Source organism: Leptidea sinapis, chromosome 8 (genome assembly GCF_905404315.1).
Source record: "Leptidea sinapis chromosome 8, ilLepSina1.1, whole genome shotgun sequence".
NCBI lineage: Eukaryota > Metazoa > Arthropoda > Insecta > Lepidoptera > Pieridae > Leptidea > Leptidea sinapis.
The window spans coordinates 319,235-333,438 of NC_066272.1; the positions used below are offsets into that span (position 1 = coordinate 319,235).

General features: G+C 35.6%; 2 protein-coding genes across 2 annotated transcripts in view; both read right to left on the reverse strand.

Annotated features, from left to right (window-relative positions):
* Positions 1-8,558: 8,558 nt before the first annotated feature.
* Positions 8,559-14,204, reverse strand: part of LOC126965632 (suppressor of lurcher protein 1-like) — a 59,633-nt gene continuing 53,987 nt past the window's right edge. The window contains exons 14-15 of the mRNA XM_050809303.1: positions 10,552-10,784; positions 8,559-8,683 (exon numbers count right to left, since the gene is read on the reverse strand). Of these exons, the coding sequence (XP_050665260.1) occupies positions 8,619-8,683; positions 10,552-10,784 (298 nt within the window). The 3' untranslated portion in view covers positions 8,559-8,618. The remainder of the gene's footprint in view (positions 8,684-10,551; positions 10,785-14,204) is intronic.
* LOC126965640 (60S ribosomal protein L32-like) lies at positions 13,382-13,829 on the reverse strand. The gene has a single exon (XM_050809315.1). The coding sequence runs from the start codon at positions 13,772-13,774 to the stop codon at positions 13,382-13,384; it is 393 nt and encodes a 130-aa protein (XP_050665272.1). The 5' UTR covers positions 13,775-13,829.

Sequence of the window (14,204 nt, forward strand, 5' to 3'; positions counted from 1 at the left end):
AAATAAGCGGGCTACAACGGAGAGTATTTTTCTTTTAGTACATTCCTCAGAAACTTGACAGGAAGTAAAGCGGAAAGTATCACTCAAAGGTTCCCATGATAATCCTAAAACCTTCGATATATTTTGACAAGCGTCAAAGTGTAAAGAGGAACGGTGTGTATCAGATAGACCGCTCATTAGCTCTGGTGAGTTGCTTCGCCACTGGGGTAAAATGTATATAACTCATCGTGTCAATGTGTGTAACTCATCGTGTCAATCAAAGGGTGTGTTCCCTGACCTCATGAAATACAGCAAAGTTATACCTTTGTTTAAATCGGGCAGTTCTTTTGAAACAAAGGGTGTGTTCCCTGACCTCATGAAATACAGCAAAGTTATACCTTTGTTTAAACCGGGCAGTTCTTTTGACCCTGCTAATTTCAGACCTATTTTAGTGCTGCCTGTATTTAGTATAATTTTTGAAAAACTTTTGCTTCAACAGCTACAAATGCATTATTGTAAATTAATGAACAAAAATCAATTTGGTTTCACTTGGGGCTTATCAACAATTAATGCGGATACTAGACTCATTGAGCAATCAAAGGGTGTGTTCCCTGACCTCATGAAATACAGCAAAGTTATACCTTTGTTTAAATCGGACAGTTCTTTTGAAACAAAGGGTGTGTTCCCTGACCTCATGAAATACAGCAAAGTTATACTTTTGTTTAAATCGGGCAGTTCTTTTGACCCTGCTAATTTCAGACCTATTTTAGTGCTGCCTGTTTTTAGTATAATTTTTGATAAACTTTTGCTTCAACAGATACAAATGCATTTTTGTAAATTAATGAACAAAAATCAATTTGGTTTCACTTGGGGCTTATCAACAATTAATGCGGATACTAGACTCATTGAGCACATCTTTGACGCCTGAGAAGAGTCACGGGTAGCATTGGGCATTTTTTATGATTTGTCCAAAGCATTTTACTGCGTCCACCATGAAATTTTACTCCTATAACTAAAGCATTATGGAGTGAAAAGTAGAGCCCCAAATCTGTTAAAATCATATTTAAGCGAAAGAGTTCAGATAGTCGATGTAAATGGCAAAAGGTCTTCGGGTAAACCTGTGGGAATAGGTGTTCCACAGGGTTCTTTTCTCGGTCCTTTCTTGTTCCTTATATATATTAACGATTTACAGTTTGTGGTAGATGATAGCCATGGATTTTATTGTTTGCTGATGATACTTCACTTATTTTTAAAGTGAAGCGACGTGCAGATATTGATGAAGAGGTAAACAATGCAATCTCAAAGATAGTGCGTTGGTTTGAGACGAAAAATCTGCACATAAACAGTAGAAAACAAAGTGGTTACGGTTCATTACACCAAACACAGCGGAGGTAGAAACCAACGTACTTATAAATGACCAGAGATTGGAACTTGTGGACACTACGATCTTCGTGGATATCACGTTGAGAGTACACGAATGTTGCGACCGCCAGATTAGTGTACTACAGTTATTTTCACAGCATCATGACGTACGGTATTTTACTTTGGGGTCATGCTGCTGATATTGATATAGTGTTTGCTCTGCAAAAGAGAGCTGTTCGTGCTATATATCAGCTTGGTTATAGACAGTCTCTCAAAGAAAAATTTAAAGAAATAAATATTATGACTGTTCATTGTCAGTATATTTATGAAAATTAAATATACGTTGGCAAAAATCGTCACCTTTTTGCTCTTAATAGTGATTTTCATTATTATAACACTAGAAATAAGGGATTGCTTGTAACTAATTCTAGTAGGCTTACATACATAATAGCTTTAAGGGTAAATGTATACACTTCTATAATAAAGTCCCAGCCACTGTTCAGGCATTATCTATAAATAATAAAAAAATGTCTGTGTCGCAAATCCTCTTACTCCACAGCTGAATATCCAAATGATCGGACAGCCTGGGACTAGATTGTGATTATTTGTATACTAGCTATGAATACCCGCTTCGCTGGGTCATTTTTAATTGTATACTTATTTGTTAATGTTTATAATCTATCACTACTTACTTCACAATTTTTTCACATAAAAGACACATTTTCTTTTTTCTTATTAATTTATTAATCTTACTTATTTTTACATTAAAATCTTACGACTAAGTAGACATTAATATCTTTTTTCATCTAACATTAACTGATATCCTAAACATTTTTATTGAAATACATTATTATATACTACATTTACAGTTTTGCATTCTGGTGCATAAACAAATAAATTTTCTTTCTGTCCTACGCGTGAAAAAGCTACATAGAGTTGACCATGTGAAAACAGGATTCTTTTAAATTAACTCCACAAAATCGGAACGTCTGACCTTGCGCCTTATTGATAGTCATACTATAAGCTAATCGTACAGGAAATTGTAACCGTTTAAAATATAATGGTAAATCATTCGAAATTATTGGAATTATAAAAACCAAGTTTCCTGTTTCTTTGCCAGTGAGAACTTCTGCCTCAATGATGTTGTTCAAAATTTGTTTTACGCATAATCTTGTACCATTGCACAATTTTGGCGTATTAAGATTTCGCATTAATATGACTGGTGATCCAATTTTTAGCTTTAATTCATGAGAAGGCATACCAGGTGGGTTTAATGAATTTAAAAATTCCGTTGGAAAGTTTAAACTTTCATCTTGATCCATCATTGTATCTATTGATTTATAGATTTTTTCCTCTCCCGGTATCATTTCCTGTATTTTTTCATTTATTCGTTTTACTGCATCATTTTTGTAACCAAAATTGTTCGCTCACACAACCATGTTTTATTTAAATAATTTTGTTGTATGGATGGATAAATTTTGTCTATAAGGTGTTCTTCGATGTCTACCACATGACATATCTCTTCAGTTAACATTATTTTACCAGACTGTGAATCTAGTGGGTAGGTGCCATTCCCAATTTTCAAAAGATTGTCGGCAAACTCTTGTGCTTTTGGATCTCCAGTAATTAACGCTCGCATATTTTCTGTCAGTGATAACTTTTCAACATTGTTCCAAAAAATTGATCGCTTTAAACATGCATTTATTTCGTCAGCTGGTGTTGATTTTGGAATAACTGGTAACGTTTGTCTAAAATCCCCTGATAGTAGCAATAAAGCATCTCCCATTAGTTTTGTATTTTTCCGAAGATCCTGTAATGTTCTATCCAGCGCTTCCAGTGATTTTCGATGAGCCATCGTGCACTCATCCCATATTATAAGTTTGCATCTTATTAAAATTTGGCCACGTACAGAAAATTTTGTGATATTACAGACTGGGAATTCTTGTTCAGCTACATTTAATGGCAAATTTAGTGCAGAATGTGCCGTTTTTCCACCTTCCATTAATGTCGCGGCAATTCCAGAGGATGCCAATGCTAATGCTATTTCATTTTTCACCCGAATTGTAGCTAGGACCAAATTAATGAGGAAAGTTTTTCCAGTACCTCCGGGTGCATCTAAAAAGATTATTCCTCCTGCATTCGTCTCAATACGATTTATTATTGTGTTATATACTATTCGTTGTGTTCGTGTTAATTTTGGTTCATTTTCTTCAATGTAACGTTGCAATTCATCTTTATTATAATTAAGTTCTTTTGATAATTCAGAATTAGTCACGCTTAATTCGTTTCTTTTAGGAGATTGCACTCCGAGAGTAACAAAAGTTTGATTACATATTGCGAAACATCGATCTTCTAAAATTATCAAAGCTTCATTATAAATATTATGGTTGAATGTAATATTCATATCTTGATTTTCTCTACGTAGTCTTGCTAGAATATCATCACTCATACTATCACGATATTTCAGCCATAGTCTATTCGGATTTGAAGGATTACACGATGTTAGAATTATAGCAAAGAGTTCTCGCAGTTGATTCGCTGTTGCTGTTTCTGCTGCCTCTTTCATTGCCTGCTCCCATTGATTATCATTTTCTAATAAACCACGACGCTGGCATGCTTCACGATACGTTTCGCAAATGTAACCATCTACTGTTCGAAGATCTTCAAAAGAAGTTGGTCCACGTACTTCATGAAGTAGTAGACGTAAATAGAAACATTCAGCATTCTTTGGATGTACCGTATATACTCGACCAATAGCTTTATCTTTAAAGACACCTTTAAATCCTTCAACCGAAACTCCTTTCTTTCGTCGATTAAATACTTTTTGCGATGAGTCCCATGTGTAATAACTGGGAACATCTCCATAAAGAAGAGTTCTAGCAAACAGATCACTTCGACACAATTCGAAAAATGCAGTTAACGTAGTATTAACAGGTTGGTTTGCAACTTTTTGTGCTGTTTGATTAGTAAAATATACCCGTTGCCCATTCTCAAGGTGAACTGCTAAGTGAAAAACATCTGGATCCCTGCCATGAATCGGAAACCCCAATATACGCCAAGCTGCCTCATTACTATTTATATATCGTCCCATTTGATAACTTAAAATTTCTTCATCTATTTTCATTTGTAATTTCAAAGACAGCCATATCACTTCCTTTGTTAATATAGTTACACACATATTTAATTGACTGAACTGAACTGCAATATTCTACATTTATATGTGCATTAAACATTTTCGATAATAACGGATTATAAGGGACAACCCATCGATTATCAATTTCGATTTCTTCACCCCGTACTCTAATTTTTGCTGTAAATCCTCCTTCACTCGGTGGTCGACGTCGGTATTGCGGATATCCATCATCTCCCGTTTGCGTCTCACTCAAAAATGATCTTGGATATCGTTTTGAGCATTTATTATCTTTTATACAGGGTGATTGCATATTAAGTGCCCCGCAAGGTCCATGTATCATTTGTTTCACGATTATTTCATATAGAACAGGATCTTCAACCGGATTTGGGAATTCTGCTTTAATAACGTCATCGATTTAATTTGAGTGAATTTTTTCTTTCAGCCAAATTAAATTGTGTGAGTGTGGCAACCCTCTCTTTTGCCACTCAATGGAGAACATCCAGCTATAAACATTTCCGAAAATACAACTCTTCACAATTGCATTAATGAATTTTACTTGTTTCTGTTTAAACACGCGCGCAATTAAATCATGTCTGTCATGTGACTTTTGTCCAAATTGTAACTCATCTTTAATTTCCTTCCATGACGAATTGCACGTAAACGTTATAAATAAGTCAGGACGACCATATTTTCTCACATACGCCATTGCGTCTTGTGCATATTGAAGCAAATGCCTAGGGCTACCAATGAATATAGAAGGCAAAATTACTAATCGTCCCAAATTTTCAACATCCCCATCATTGGCTACCGCATCTCGTAAGTGAATATATTCATCCGTTCGTAATTTATTTTGATTTAGACGAATAAATAACAATCTTTCTGCTTCTATTTTTGCTTGCATATCAACAATAAACTGTAAAAACAATTTCTGACAATTGAGTTTATGATTGTATTTATTCACTCTCTCCGATATGCGTAAAATTCCTTGGAAGAAACTTTTTTGTTTGTAGGGCTATTTGTTTGTGGATCAACATGCTGAATATTAAAATGGTAACCGTCTTCACCATGACAAAATATTTGTGAATACTGTAAGGCGTCATACATGTGATGAGTTTCAGCGATGCGTTCCAACTTATTACTTCTTCGTTGTACCACAATATCCCTATAACTACTTTCATTGTCCACCATAACTACGGCTATTTCATTTACTTGAGGTGCATTAAATCGTCTTTCGTGTTCGCCAATTGGCTTTTTATCTGCCCGAATTATTATTTTATAACTATCCGAAACCATTTTTTCCATCGCAGTCTTAAATATCTTTATCAACTCATTATTTTCATGTAGAAAGCGCTGTAAATGAAGAATTATATCTCGACGCAATTCTGTAAAATTTGAAAGCCTTTGATCCAGTTCGTCTTCTTCATTTCCTACAAAGTAAATTTGTAAAAACTTCGGAGTATTATTTGGGAGTGACAATAATAATCCAATTTTATGATATACTTGTCCCTGTATTTTAAATACTGGACTAAATCCTTTTTCTTCAATTACTGCAGTTGCTCCAAATGAAGTCATTTGAAAGCATGCATTGTAATTTCTAATTTTTTGTAAGAATTCTTTAGAATTTTGTGTTTCTCCTTTCATATATTCTAGAAATTCCGGTGGCAGTGATTTTAACTCTGGTAATTTAATTTTGCCACTTGAACAGCATATACTTTGCGTTTCTCCTTTGAATTTTCTAGCTTCACAAAATTTGCATACTTCATTCATTCTTCCGATCACTATACTTGAATGTTCAAAATAATTTCTAGTAGGATTATAATGAAACGCCTCTTGTTCAAGACTGTATTTTTCCCGACGTTTTTGACGAACAGAATATACAGTTGTTTTAGAAACATTTTGAGCCTCCATTTGTTCATTTAGTCGAAGATCACGCATTCTTATTGCATTTTGTATTCTTCTATCATCTGCCTGTTCATTTGTCTTTCTTTTTCTTTGCAATCTTTTTCTGATTCAGTCCGTTTCTTTAGAATCATTAAGCTGCTGTTCAGTCTGATTATTTCGACTTTGATGATAATTTTCTCGAAGTAATGTGAGACGTTGTTCTCTTTCGTCTGTAGTTTCATTTCTCCGTGACATTTTTTGCCTTTTCGATACAATTCGAGAACGTGAGAATACGCATTTACGTTTCGGCATCGTAAGTAATATTTTAATTTTTTTTTTCACCTTTTTCACACTGCACTAAAATAAAAAAACTAAAAAAAAAAAAGAAACAATATTGTGTATTACACTGCACGTTAAAACTTTTGATTCTTCACTTTAAAAAACACTCTACGCTGTTATTTATGATTATTTAATTTTTAATATTTATTTTTTCGTTATACAATTCTTATAAAAAATCGACTGAAGCACGGGTTTGACATTTCGGCTTATATAGTCGCAAAAATTATCCCCACTACCGACCAAATTTTCCGGATTGTTCTAATAATTTCGACTTTTAAGTATCTCAAGAAATTTTAAAAGTTTCTAGAACGATCCAGCATATTTCTAATCTATCAAAAATTTGAGATACATTTTGGAGCTTTCTAGATCATTGGAGGAATTTCCAGAACATTCTATATTGATCAGAAAATTAGCATACAATCTAGAACATTCTTAATCGTTCAAAACCGTGGCATATAAATCATTTCTAAAACATTCTGGAATATTCTAGATCATTCTAGAAATTTCTAGGTGATTCTAGAATTTTTTCGAACATTTCAAATATATTTGATCAATCAGAGCCTTGAAATACATTCCAAAGATATCCAAATTATTCTTGGATGTTCTAGATTATTCGATAAATTTCTAGATCATTCTAGAATTTCCTAAATCATTTCTATTCAATCAGAATCTAAACGTAGATTTTAGAACTCTTTATATAATTCTAGAATTTTCCAGATCATTCTAGACATTTCATTCGATTAGAATCTAAATGTAGATTTTAGAACTTCCCAGATCATTTTAGAATTTTCTAGAACATTCTTATTCGATTAGAATCTAAATGTAGATTTTAGAACTTCCCAGATCATTTTAGAATTTTCTAGAACATTCTTATTTAATCAGAATCTAAACGTAGATTTTAGAACTCCCTACATCATTCCAGAATTTCCCAGATCATTCTAAACATTTCTGGATCATTCTAGAATTTTCTAGAACATTCTCATTCGATCAGAATCTAAGCGTCGATTTTAGAACTTCCCATATCATTTTAGAACATTCTAGAATTTTCTAGATCATTCTAGAATTTACTAGAACATTTTCGATCGATCAGAACATTGGTATACATATTAAAGCTTTCTAGAACATTCCAGAAATTTCCTGAACAATCCAGACCATTTTAGATCAATAATAGTCACATTTTCAAAGTTAACATCTTTCAACCCCCGTATCTTTTACACCCTTATAATTATCGACTTGCAACCACCATAGTGCACAATTTTGGTCTGCGATGCGTAGTTTTGACATATAGGGACACACACCTCCAATTTTATATATATAATAGATGTATATTTTTATTGAAAAGAGGGCAAAAAAAGAATGCTGGGAGAGTTTCTTGCGCCGCTTCTTCTCTCTCCGAGCGCCATTTGTTTCCGAAGCGGTAGTAGTATCTTGTATATTAGAAATGACATCAAAAAAAATTCTAAAGGAATTAATTTTGAGAAAATAAATAAATGTTTTGTTAATTGGTAGAGTTCTCGTGACTGGCATCGCCATGCTCGCTTAATGCCACTGTTTGTGGCGGCAACGTTGGTCGGGTCATTCCCTTCCCTAAAATATGTCAATGGCAGGCGATGGCTGGTCCATGTGTCATGATCGTGAACGCTACTTGTGGTGGATGGATGATCCTCTCACTGGGAAATCTGCTTTATGATTTTGTATTTCTTTAATTTTCTTTATTTTTTGACGATAACGATAAACAACCGAGTGCGTGATATTATGGTGCAGTCCGGTGGCGGGCGACAGGATGACTGCGGGCGGAGGAGTTATTAACTATAAACAATTCGCCAAACGTTGGCCGGGTCAGCAAGTTTTGAAATAATATTCATTTTTACCAACAATAATAATTTATTTATCTTTTAACTTAATACATTATTATTATTAATTCTCAGAAGATTAAGTGACGTATCAATATTAAGAGCCAAATTGTCAAACTGAATATTTGACTCCAATCTGAAACAAAAGACAGACAAACATTATATTATAAACAATTTGTTACGTTTCAAAGTATATGATAAGCTTGACTTCTGGGATTACATTTATTACACAAATAAAATTTGAAAACAAAATTATATGAACGATGCGGGACTCGAACCCGCGACGTCTCGCGTTCCGTGCGAAGTCATGGTTTTGTGTAGAAAGTAAATTTTTATTAAAATTAAAATGTTTAACAGATATTTAAACGATAACTTAGTGGAAGACACCTTGAGCAAGAAATAATTGCATTCTTTATTCTTAATTTTTGTTTTTTGGGCTCTATCAATCAACTAATTGTAATAATAAAAAATACATTAAAAGCTTATGATTGTGTAGACAGGCACCTTGCAGGTGTTATTAGTAATCCATTGTTTGTCACACTATACGTTTAATTATATACACGCTATCGCCTCTTGTTGATAAGGCGTGTAATAAACAAAGTTGTATATAACATACAACAAATAAGTTTCCCCGTGACAATTAATTTAAAATGGCTTCATTATATTCATGATAAGAAATTAATTAAACGAAGTTGATATTAAATAAAACAAGATATATATATGAAACAGAATATCGTATTTTTGTTTTATTTCATTAGATTATTCAGATTCATTATTTCATTTCTTCTACAATTCTAACAGTACTTTTTTTTCGTATTTCTCTAGCATTACCATAGAAATCAAGGAAGTACATACTAAGTTTGGCTGCGTGATGGAAGACCACACATTATTGATGGTGCCGCGACGGCGGTGGAACTCCGTCGGAGGATCATTAATGTAACAGTAAGAAATAGTACTAAAGAAGTTGTATACGAGGACAAACAAGCGAACGGGTCATCTGATGTAAAGTGATCACTGCCGACCACATTCCACAGGAGCGTTGTCAGACTTTAGTTCCTTAAACCACCGGTAAACACTCGCGCACAACGAAGCTCATTCCACAGCTTAGTTTGTACCTACGTGGAAGAAAGTTCCTTGTAAACCACACTATGGAGGAACACCAAACATCCAGATGGATGATATTATAATTTGTGGAGTGTCGTGCGAAGATGAAATTCAGCGGCAGGAATCAGGTGAAACAGCTCTTCGGAACAACGCCTGCATAGATGCGGTAGAAGACATACAATGAAGCGACGTCTCAACGTACGCCACGTGACCTAGTCGTTCACATTACTGTGCTAGGCCTGCCGGCTAGATCCCCGACAATTCCAGCAGCTCTGCGTTGCGCGCAGTCAAATGGTTCGAGCTGATATGGTTAATTTTATTTATTTACTTTTATTTCAACATTGAATACTAGAGATATTTAGAGAAACGTGGAATTCGCAATATTTTCAATTGGACGTAGTTAAGCAGAAAGGACTCAAACCACACAAAGGCACTCTTGTGTTAAAGGCATTTGAAATTTCTGCTCTAAATAATCTTCCATATCAAAAAAAACAGTTTCTGTGTACATTCTAAAAATAGGATTTTCACTACATGACAGATTCGACATTCAGAAGTACGATGACATACTTAGCTCTATTTTGACCAAAGTGTGGTTTGAGTCCTTTTTGCGTAACTACGTCCAAATACGGTAATTATTGATAGGTAGGTGTTGGTTACAGAAAGTTAGGAAGGACAACTAATTTATAATTAATTAATCAATAAATAAATTTCATAAATTGATAATTTTAGATGATATAATAAGATTCTGCTGACACGCATACACCGAATACACCGCTCAAAGATTCTGTTGACGACGCTCAATTTGATTTTAGTGTTCATTATCACTTGTGTGTTATTTATTATTTACTAAAGAATGGCTTGCCAGCGCATGCCTCAATATTATCATAATTTTATTCTTACCACAAGCACTCGCTGCCATCTTGATTATGTTCATTTCTGAATCCTTTAGAAAAATATAATTTGCTTTAAATCCAGTCCCATCTAATCTGTCGTTTGATCTAAACGTTATTCTGAAGAAGTCTTTACTAGACACAATTTTTAAGTCCTTTAATTGTCCGCAATGTCGCGACGTCCTTGTACTTTTTATTTCATTTGAAAATTCAACATAGTCACTCGCCGATACTGATTCACAACTGTAAGTTTATAATGTTATTTATATTTAATATACTCGTACTTATCTAGAAACTTGGGGAAGATTAATAGTCACGTGGGCTCATACTAAGGTTCAATTTATAAGTATCGGCTCTTCTGGTTGGTCAACCCGCGGTTATGAAACTTGGAAGAGAACCGAACGAAACTAAAGTGAAAATCTTAGTGTGATGGGTTGAGAGTGAAAAGTGGAGAATTATTTTTATTGTCAATAGCCGTAAAAGCTAAGAATGATGTATTATAGTTCATAGATTTGTGTAGACTTATTAAAACAAAATAGTCTTTTTTTATGGTATAGGAGGACAGACGAGCGTACGGGTCACCTGTTGTTAAGTGATCACCGCCGCCCACAATCTCTTGCAACACCAGAGGAATCACATGAGTGTTGCCGGCCTTTAAGGAAGGTGTACGCGCTTTTTTTGAAGGTACCCATGTCGTATCGTCCCTGAAACACCGCACAAGGAAGCTCATTCCACAGCTTTGTAGTACGTGGAAGAAAGCTCCTTGAAAACCGCACTGTGGAGGACCGCCACACATCCAGATGGTGAGGATGATAACGAAGGTGGAATTCGGCGGCAGGAATCAGGTTAAACAGCTCTTCAGAACACTCCCCGTGATAAATGCGGTAGAAGACACACAATGAAGCGACGTCTCTACGCAACGCCAAGTGATCCAGCCGTTCACAGAGCCTACAATTCGAGCTGCTCTGCGTTGCACGCGGTCAAATGGATCGAGCTGATACTGGGGTGCGCCAGACCAGAGATGACAGCAATACTCCATGTGTGGCCGGACCTGCACTTTGTACAGGGCTAGAATGTGGGCCGGCTTGAAGTATTGCCGTGCTCTATTAATGACGCCCAGTTTCTTTGAAGCCAATTTGGCTTTGCCTTCCAGATGACCACGAAATTGGCAATCGCTCGAGATTTCGAGACCCAGTATTCCGATACTAGGCGAGGCTTTGAGGGAAGTGTTGTCGAAGAGCGGTGATACGACAAATGGGGTTTTTTTAGTGGTAAACGCGCAAACTTGAGTCTTCTGGGGGTTAAATTGGACAACGTTCAATTTTCTCCATTCCGCGACCTTCTCAAGAGAGGACTCGATAGAAGACACAAGTTTCTCCCGGCACTGGTCGACGATTTCCCGAGAGAGACGTGCATGGCCCGTGTATACGGCATCACCAGTGCTGTCATCTGTATAGCAATGAATGTTGGAGGTGTCCAACATATCATTGATATGCAGAAGAAACAGCGTAGGAGATAGCACACAGCCTTGGGGCACTCCAGCATTCACGGGCTTCGGGTTCGAGCAATGTCCGTCGACAACGACGGGTCGGAATGTCTCAGGAAGTCTTCAAATATATATAGGTACTCTAATAACTCTCGGGTTATACATACTTAGTCAGACCATAAATACAATTAAAGTACAAAAAAAAAGTTAAAATAAAACAAAGTTACAATTAAAAATAAACAAAATATTACATCTGAATTTGGAATCCGTCATATTTATATGATTGTTCATTGAGTTTTCTCATTTTGGCGCCAATACATTGTACAATATTTTGCGATATTAAAATGGAGTGGGGTGATAAAGAGAACGGAATCGGTGTGATTGCATTACACAAAGTAGGTATGGAACCAAATGCAATTTTTAGCCGACTTCAAAAAAGGAGGAGGTTCGCAATTCATCGGTGTTCTTTTTTTATGTTTGTTACCTTAACAAAACCTTCGACTGCGTGAACCGATTTTGATAATTCTTTTTTTATTTGAAAGCTAGTGCTTCCCGTGTGGTCCAATTCCAAAAATAACAAAAATCTTAACTATAATTAGATTAATTAATTAGATTAATAATAATAATAATGTATAAAAATACGCAATTAATTTTATACTTTTTAGTGCATATTACATCTATTATTTTGAAAAAGTGTATTTGAAGTCGGTTGTTTTTTGTTATTTTTTTTTAAACTCTGCATACGCTTGGTATTAGTAAAATGTTTGTGTGGCGGGCTATTAATAGGTACAATGAGACCTCCTCTGTTTGTGACAGAAAAAAATCTGGCCGTCCACGTTGTGTTCGTACGAAAAAGGTGGTCAAAGCACTAGGGGAAAGAATTCTAAGAAATCCTGATCGAAAGCAAAAGATTTTATCTCGGGAGATGAAGATAACACCTAGAACCATGTCGCGTATTTTAAAAGATGACTAAGATAATTTAAAAAGAACAGGTTGGTACTCGTATAATCGCAACAACTACTGATATTGAGAGCGGTAAACAAAGGGAGGTCACAAAAATTATTTGATAATGAGATTTTTTTACAATTAAGGAACATTTTAACAAACAAAATGAACGTATTAATACTCAAAGCTCTAAGGAAGCTACCCAATTAGTCGACAGAGTGCAAAGTGGGCACTATCCGATGTGGTTCAGTGATGGTTTGGTGGAGTATTATCTAGCAGCTATGAAGGAGTGACTGAGCCATACATTTGTGACAAGGTGGCACAGGTATCAAGATACCATTCTTGAAAAGGTAGTGAAGCCCCTTAACAACACCATGTTTAATAATAATAATTTTTTTTTATAATAAATTTATTCATTCTCTTGGGTACGAAGTCTTGCGGCTGCATTAGTAAGTCTGACTCTAAGCTGCTGTGCGCGCTCTACGATCAACTTCTGCTTCTTTGAAGAGACTTTGTGACAGTACTTCCTGTTTTGCATCATCAGGATTTCCAGCTCCTTAACATTGTGTACTAGTACCTTTTTGAAACCATTGGGTAACATGTGACGTGTTTTCTTGTTTGAACCGTAACCAATGCTGGGCATAAGATACTGGCCCTTGAAACGCCTACGCACTCTGTTGTCAATACCTCTGGGCTTGCGCCAGTTACGTTTAAGTTTGTCATATCGATCCGATTGATGGCGGATACATCTTTTCGTCCTCTTTTTGACGAGAGTCGGCCTGTATACGGGCTTGATTGCCATTTTGATGTGTTATTCAAAAACACACGGCGATGAACGACGTTTAATAACCAAGAATGGGCCTTCCAGCAAGACCGCGTCTTGAATTTTTTATGAGAGCTTTATGACCCACCGGGTAAAAAAATCGGTCTCGGTCTACGCAGACTTGGTTGGAAACGAATGTTTAGGACTTCATCAGAGCTGCAGACTGGCCGTCGTCTAGTCCCGATGTTAATCCACTGGATTATGATTTATGGTCGGTTTTAAGGAGGACGGCTTGCTCTAAACGCCATCATAATTTGGAGTTCCTTAAAACAATGATTGATTGTGATTATGATTGGCAGTGAAGAATTTTCCCATGGGAAGAGTTCCTGCTTCTATTGATAACTGGCCTCAATGTTTAAAGGACTATATTGCCGCCAATGGAGACCACTTCGAATAATCTTTTTCCATT

Excerpts from the sequence above, each read along its gene's own strand:
- LOC126965640 (XM_050809315.1), bottom strand. The coding sequence starts at position 13,774 with ATGGCAATCAAGCCCGTATACAGGCCGACTCTCGTCAAAAAGAGGACG.